The sequence below is a fragment of the Eimeria maxima genome, genomic scaffold, assembly GCF_000499605.1.
Source record: "Eimeria maxima Weybridge genomic scaffold, Emw_scaff298, whole genome shotgun sequence".
Lineage (NCBI taxonomy): Eukaryota > Apicomplexa > Conoidasida > Eucoccidiorida > Eimeriidae > Eimeria > Eimeria maxima.
Window position 1 is genome coordinate 3,943 of NW_013563786.1, and position 7,500 is coordinate 11,442.

The 7,500-nt window shown below is 50.8% G+C and overlaps 2 protein-coding genes across 2 annotated transcripts in view; one reads left to right on the plus strand and one right to left on the minus strand.

The window, feature by feature from the left end:
* Positions 1-681: 681 nt before the first annotated feature.
* EMWEY_00027070 (hypothetical protein) lies at positions 682-3,663 on the plus strand (the record flags this gene model as incomplete). Its single annotated transcript, XM_013478137.1, has 1 exon — positions 682-3,663. The coding sequence occupies one exon, from the start codon at positions 682-684 to the stop codon at positions 3,661-3,663; it is 2,982 nt and encodes a 993-aa protein (XP_013333591.1).
* Positions 3,664-5,715: 2,052 nt separating this feature from the next.
* Positions 5,716-7,500, minus strand: part of EMWEY_00027080 (hypothetical protein, conserved) — a gene marked incomplete at both ends in the record, with an annotated part of 6,267 nt that continues 4,482 nt past the window's right edge. The window contains 3 exons of the mRNA XM_013478138.1: positions 5,716-6,304; positions 6,506-6,565; positions 6,701-7,500. The exon at positions 6,701-7,500 is cut by the window's right edge and continues 92 nt beyond it. Coding sequence (XP_013333592.1) covers positions 5,716-6,304; positions 6,506-6,565; positions 6,701-7,500 — 1,449 coding nt within the window. The remainder of the gene's footprint in view (positions 6,305-6,505; positions 6,566-6,700) is intronic.

Genomic DNA, 7,500 nt, shown 5'->3' on the forward strand with positions numbered 1-7,500 from the left:
TAAAAAAAAAAAAAAAAAAAAAAAAAAAAAAATAAATAATAATATATTAATAAAGTTAGGAGATTTTGGTTTATCTCGTGATTTATCATCAATAAGAAGTGTAGCATATTCATGTGTAGGTACACCACACTATTGGTCTCCTGAGCTATTATTGTTACTAAGAGGAGGAGATAATTATTTATATTATAATTATAAGACAGATATATGGTCATTAGGTTGTCTCCTTTATGAATTAGCAACAGGAAAAACACCATTTGCTCATGCACAACATATACAACAATTAACACAACATGTATTACAAGGACCTAAATTACCTATACCTGGGTAATATTCTTCTTCTTCTTGCTGTTGTTGTTCTTGTTGTTGCTGCTGTTGCTGCTGTTGCTGCTGTTGTTGCTGTTGCTGTTGTTGCTGTTTTTTTACTGATTATATTTATGTTGCTGTTGTTGTTGCTGCTGCTGTTGTTGTTGCTGTTGTTGTTGCTGTTGTTGTTGCTGCTGCTGTTGTTGTTGCTGTTGTTGTTGCTGTTTATTATATTATTACTATTGTTCCTTCATCTGTTGCTGTTGCTGCTGTTGCTGCTGCTGCTGCTGCTGCTGCAGTTTCTCCCGTGGATTTAATAGTCTCCTTGCTGCCTTGCTGCAGCAAGACCCTAACCGTCGTCCCTCTGCATTGGAGTGTATGGGGTATTCAATTCTTCGTCCCTTTGCTGAGGAACAAGAGGAGGAAGAGGAAGAGGAAGAGGAAGAGGATAATAATAATAATAATAATAGGAGCAACAACAACAGCAACAGCAACAGCAGCAGCAGCAACAGCAGCAGCAGCAGCAGCAGCAAATTATTTTATAAGGATATAGATAGACAAATAGATTTGCATGCACCTTTATCTACTATACAAGAAGAAGAGAACGAAGACCCACAAACAACACAATATCTAGACTGCAGCAGCAACCATCTGCTGCAGCAGCAGCAGCAGCAGCAGCAGCAACATATGCAGCAACAGAAACTCCACCAACAGCAACAACAACAGCAGCAGCTCTTAATCCAACACCACCAGCAGCAGCAACAGCAACAGCAACAGCAGCAGCAGCAGCAGCAGCAGCAGCAGCGTCAAGGGTCTATCTTTCCTCAAACTGTTTCCGCAAACCCCACGCAGCGGCAAACACAAACCCCACCATTCCCTTTCCCTCTGCAGCAGCAGCAGAAACAGCTGCAGCAGCAGCAAAAGCAGCAGCAGCAGCAAAAGCAGCAGCAGCAGCAAAAGCAGCAGCAGCAGCAGCATAAGCATGACCTCTATGGAGCAGATAGCAGCAGCTCTGCATTTTGCATGCGAGGCAGGGGATGCACAGAAGGGCATATAGGCACACCAACAGCAGCAGCAAAAACAGCGGCAGCAACAACTGCAGCAGCTGTAGCAACTGCAGCAGCAGCAGCAACTGCAGCAGCAGCAGCAACGTCGCCGCGGCACTCGTTCTTAACTTGCGATACATACAGCCAAAGGCAGCACGAGTTGCTGCTGATGCAGCAGCAGCAGCAGCAGCAGCAGCGGCAGCAGCAGCAGAAGCAATTGGAACTGCAGCACGAACAACAGCAGCAACAATTTAAGCAGCAACAGCTACTGCTGCAAAAGCAGCAGCAAGAATTAAGACTGCAGCAGCAGCAGCTGCTGCTGCAGCTGCAGCGGCAGAAAGCTGCTGCTGAGCAAGAGAGACAGGCAAAGACATCCCCTGTATTTACATCTAATCAGCTGCCTCTGCAGCAGCAACTGCAGCAGCAACTGCAGCAACAGCAGCAACAATTGTTGCAGCAGCAGTTGCTACTGCAGCAACAGCAACAGCAACAGCAACAGCAGCAACAGCAGCAGCAGCAGAGGCCCTTCTGCAGGCTTCCTGATGAGGGCCGCACAAGAGCGCCTCTATCCCCTGCTGCTGCTGCTGCTGCTGTCTCCGCCTCTCCACGTGCTGCATTTGCTGCAGCAGCACCAGGTGCAGCAGCAGCAGCAGATAATTTTCCGGCCCCCAGCAGCATGCAGCGGCACCTGCGTCGCCACCAGCAGCAGCAACAGCAGCAGCAGCAGCAGCAGCAGCAGAATGCAGATAGAGGGCTATATAGTAGGTCGCCTGTAGGCCACAGCAGCACAGAAAGACGCAGCAGCAGCAGCAACAACAGCAACGGCAGTTGCTGCAGCTGGGGCCCTGCTCAGTACCCAACAACCTGTAGGGCTGCTCAAGTTGCTGCTGCAGCAACAGCAGCAGCAGCAGCAACAGCAGCAGCAGCAGCAGCAGCAAGTCGTAGTAGCTTCTCCCCCCACACCTCTAGAGCTAAGGGAACGCTAAGTGGTGCTGCTGCATCTCCTGCAGCAGCAGCAGCAACTGCAGCAGCAACAGCAGCAACAAGGGATTCTTCCCCTTTCTCTGGGGTTTCCCGCCGCAGCAACCAGTTTGCTGCTGCTGACTTTGCTGCTGCTGCTGCAGCAGCAGCACAGTACCCGACTAGTTGTCCCTCCTTAGGGACACCGCGAGCTTCGCTGCCTAGGAGAGGCAGTGTCTCTTCAGCAGCAGCAACAGCAGCAGCAACAGCAGCAGCACCAGCAGGAGGTATCCCCTCTGCTGCTAGCTTGCTGCAGCAGCAAACATTAGATAAAAGGAGACACAGCTCAGCTATGTCTCCTGGTGTACATACACCTCGCTCTGCAGCAACAGCAGCAAGAGCAGAAACTGCAGCAGCAAATCGTTTTGCTCTTGGTGGTGGCAGCGGTGCTGCAGCAGCAGCAGCAGCAGCAGGTGGTGGTGGTGTAAGACGGCTACCATCAGCTGCAGCGTCACCACGTGCTGCAGCAGCAAGCAGCAACTGCAACAACTGCAGCAGCAGCGGTCTTAGCTCCTTCCCAGTAGGCAGCAGCATTCCTTGTAGCAGCAGCAGCAGCAAATGCAGGAGCAGCAGCAGCAGCAGCAGAAGCACCACTTTGAGTTCAACAGGAGTCAGAACCTCAACAGCAGCAGCAGCAGCAACAACAACAACAGCAGCAGCAGCAGCAGCAAATTATGGTGTCTCCTTTGCTGCTGGATTGTCTCCTTTTAATAAACAAATGCATCCTCGTCATAGCGAAGGTCTCCATCATTGGTCACTGCAGCAAGAAGGTAATGCTGCTGCTGCTGCTGCTGCTGCTGCTGCATTTGCTGCTGATCCTGCTGTTGCATCTATTAGTACTGGTACAACAACAGCAACAGCAGCAGCAGCAGCAACAACAGCAGCAGCAGCAGCAAATTTAGGGACAGCAACAGTAAGCTCAATGTCTACAACTGCCTCTGCTTGGGCCTCCTTAGGCTCTAGGTTATCTGGGGACTTCCCGCAGCAGCAGCAGCAGCAGCAGCAGCAACAGCAGCAGCAGCAGCAGCAGTGTTTTTGGCCTGCTGCTGAGCCGCCGCTGCAGCAGCAGCAAATGCAGCGAAGGGCCTCGGACTCGGGGGCCCTAAGAAGGGGACAACCTTCTTCTTATACATCCCCTTGTTCTTTTTCTCTTTATGCAGCAGCACAACAACAGCAGCAGCAGCAGCAGCAGCAGCAGCAGAAACAGCAGCAGCAGCAGCAGCAAACTGGAGGTGCTGCAGCAAAGTTGGGACTTGCTGCTGATCCACTTAGATGGAACAATATGCTGCAGTAACCCCCAACCTCTAGCGCAGCGACCTAGCTAGCTAGCTAGCTAGAGTAGCTAGCTAGCTAGAGTAGCTAGCTAGCTAGCTAGCTAGCCAGCTAGCAATATGACTAGCTACCTGGGCTACCTAGCTAGCTATACAGCTAGCTACCTAGCTGTCCATCTAGCTAGCTAGCTAGCTAGCTGGCTAGCTAGCTAATTAATAAATAATAATAATAGTATTAATTAGCTAGCTATAGGAGTGTGCATAATTAATCTTGTTTACTCTTTTTTGTATATCTTTGTGTCTCTTTTTATGGAGTATTCAGGTGTATAGGCACCTCCTATCTATATTTTATTTTATTTTATATTATTTATTAATTCTCTCCTTTATATCTAATTATAATACATTATTTATTATCTATATACCTAGCTAGCCAGCTAGCTAGCTAGCTAACTAGGTAGCTGGCTAGCTAGCTAACTAGCTAGCTAGCTAGCTAGTTGCCTACCTACCCACCAAGACAGCTAGCTAGATGACTAGATACAAGACTATATACCTTTGCATCGAGCTAGCTAGCTAAGTAACTAACTAACTAGCTAAGGAACGAAGGAGGCAGCTAGCTAGCTAGCTAACTAACTAGCTAGCTAGCTAGCTAGCGAGTGACGGGGTAGTTTGTTGGTTAGGTAAGACCTTAGAAGGAAAGGAGACAGTGTCTCCTGCCATCAGCAACTCTTCCCAAGGTTCACACTGCTGCAAAAAGCTACAGCAGCAGCAGCAGCTGCTGCTGCTGCTGCTGCTGCTGCTGTTGCTGCTGCTGCTGCTAATGCAGCAAATAAAGGAACTATAGCTGCAGCTACCTTGCGCAAGAGAAGGTGCAGCAGGGGGCAGCTGCATGAACAGCAGTAAGAAAACTAAATAAATTGCTGTTTCTGCTGGTGTTGCTGCTGCTGCTGCAACTATAACACCAGTAGCAGCAGCAGGAGCAGCAGCAGCAGGAGCAGCAGCAGGAGCAGCAGGAGGAGGAGGAGGAGGAGGAGCAGCAAATAATTTATTTATTAAGTAGAGGTACATGAGGTTTTTTTCTATGTGTATCTGTTTTACCAAGAGGGAAACAAAAGACAGAATCACATAAGTCACCATCTATGCTACGTCCTCCTAGTATAACAAGACTACCCTGCAGCAGCAGCAGCAGCAGCAGCAGCAGCAGCAGCAGTAGGAATAGCAGCACACGCAGGAGGGAGAGGAGGGCAATGAATAGCAAGAGAGGGGATGGTAGAAACAGTGGAGGAGAAGCAGCAGCAAAAGCAGCAGCAGCAACAGCAGCAGCACGATAAGAAATAACAACTACCTACAACAGCACCTGAAACGCAACAGCAGCAGCAGCAGCAACAGCAACAGCAGCAGCAGCAGCAGCAGCAGCAGCAGCAGGAGCCTACTAAGGCAACAGTATATGCTGATGCCTCGAAGGCATCAGGGCCAACAGAAGACGTCGAGGCAAATGACCAACTCATTGTTATCAGCTGCAGCTCGTATACACAATCTGCAGCAGCAGCAGCAGCAGCACCAGCAGCAGCAGCAGCAGCAGCAGCAGCAACAGCAGCAACAGAAGCAGAAGCAGCAGCAACAGATATAGAGGATTTATTGTCATTTTATGCCCCAGGATCAACTGACATCTCAATACACCCAAATCTGCAGCAGCAGCAGCAGCAGCAGCAGCAAAGGTAAGCAGCAGCAGCAGCAGCAGGTCGTACCTGCGCAGGCATCTCCTCTAGCGTTGCGGCCACCATAAACAAACAAAGAATCCCTAAATATACCTGCAGAATGCCTGCAGCAGCAGCAGCAACAGCAGCAACAGCAGCAGCAACAGCAACAGCAGCAACAGCAACAGCAGCAACAGCAGCAACAGCAGCAAGCGCAGTAAACGCAAACGTATGAAGAGCGCTGTTGTGCTGTTACAGCAACAGATACAACAACAACAGCAGCAGCAACAGCAACAGGAGCACCAGCACCAGCAACAACGTCAGCATCAGGAGCAACATCAGTAGCAGCAACAGCAGCAGCAGCAGCAGCAGCAGCAGGAGTTACCTTATGCGTGGTTCAGGTGGGTGTCCCTTAGTAGAGAGAAGACACCAAACTCTTTCCTCTGGATAAAAAGTAAATACATCATTACTTAAATATATCTTGCTGCTGCTGCTGCTGCTGCTGCTGCTGCTGCTGCTGTTGGTGCTGCTGATGGTACTCTTGCTGCTGCTGCTGCTGCTGCTGCTGCTGCTGCTACGAATACCACCAAATATAACTATAGATCCACCTATAGGTATATCTTTTGCTGCAGCAGCAAATCTAGTCTTAACAGCATCACGAGTAAATTGCTGCTGCTGCTGCTGCTGCTGCTGCTGCTGCAGTTGTGGGTCATCTATAGGTTCAACTGCAGCAGGTTTAGGTTTATTGTTACTATTACTATTACTACTAATACTGCTGCTGCTACTGCCGCTGCTGCTGCTGCTGCTGCTGCTGCTGCTATTATACCATAAGGAAGCAGAGTGCAGCGCATGCCCTGGTGCTGTTACCTGGGGCCCATCCGTCATCCAGAAGGAAGGAGGCAGCAACCATGGCTCCTTACGTTGCCGCCACTGCAGCAGCAGCAAATCAAAGTACCAACAATCTGATAACCTGCAGCAGCAGCAGCAGCAACAGCAGCAGCAGCAGCAAGAACAGCAGCAATGGGCTTTTTTTTGCTGTATTTGTAGCTATAGTGCATGCATAGATGCTTCTGAGCATATCTACGTTGCTGCACTTGCTGCTGCTCTTTCTTCTGTGTCTGCCTGTCTTGCTGCTGCTGCTGTTGCTGCTGCTGCTGCTGCTGCTGCTTACACTCTTCCTTGTGCATCTATGCCTCCATAGAGGACAAGAACAAGACCCTCTGATGGTGGTCTGAATAACGTAAGAGACATGCAGCTACGTGGGCAGGGCCCCGTGCTGCTGTCTGCAGCAGCAGCAGCACTAGCAGCAGCAGCAGCAGCAGCACTTACGGCAGCAGCAGCAGCAGCAGAAGCAGGGGGAGCTGACCCAGCCCCCCCAGCCCTTGCTGCTGCTCCTGGTGACGGTGCTGCTGCTGAATCGGGCGCTGGAGCAGGTGCTGCAGCTGCTGCTGCAGCTGCTGCTGCTGCCGCTCCTGCTGCAGCAGCAGCTGCTGCTGGTGCTGCTGATGCTGCAGCAGGGACAGCAGGACCACCAGATAGCTGCTGCTGCAGCCCTGGCAGCAAATTAAGCCACCTGTCTTCCTCTATGCCGTATACCCATACATCACTAAGCAGCAGCGGCTGCAGCAGCAGCAGCTGCTGCTGCTGCTTCTGTCTTACGTACTGCTGCAGACGCTGCTGCTGCTGCAGCTTACGCTGACGACGTTGCTGACGCAGCTGATGCTGCAGCGCAGCACCGCCACTGTCTACTGCAGCACGAGCTCGTCTTAGCTGCTGCAGTGTCTCCTCTCTATCTGCAGCAAACTCTGCATGCTGCTGCTCCTGCTGCTCTTGCTGCTGCTGCTCTTGCTGCTCCTGTTGTTCTTCCTGCTGTTCGTGTTCCTCGTCCTGCTTCTTGTGCTGCTGCCGCTTCTGTGGCTTCTTCTTCTTCTGCTTGTGTTGTTGCTGCTGCTGCTGCTGCATGCAGGCTGTATCTACGCTGCTGCAGCGCCTCGCACCTTTCCTCCTCCTCCTATCTCTGTACCTCAAGGACAGCTCCTTATGTGTAGTAGCTGAGGTGTATCGGCAGCTAGCAGCAGGAGCATCTGCTGCTGCTGCTCCTGCTGCTGCTGCTGCAGCAGCAGCAGGAGTAGATTGAATAGGGGAGAGAGCAACCCCACCAAATAC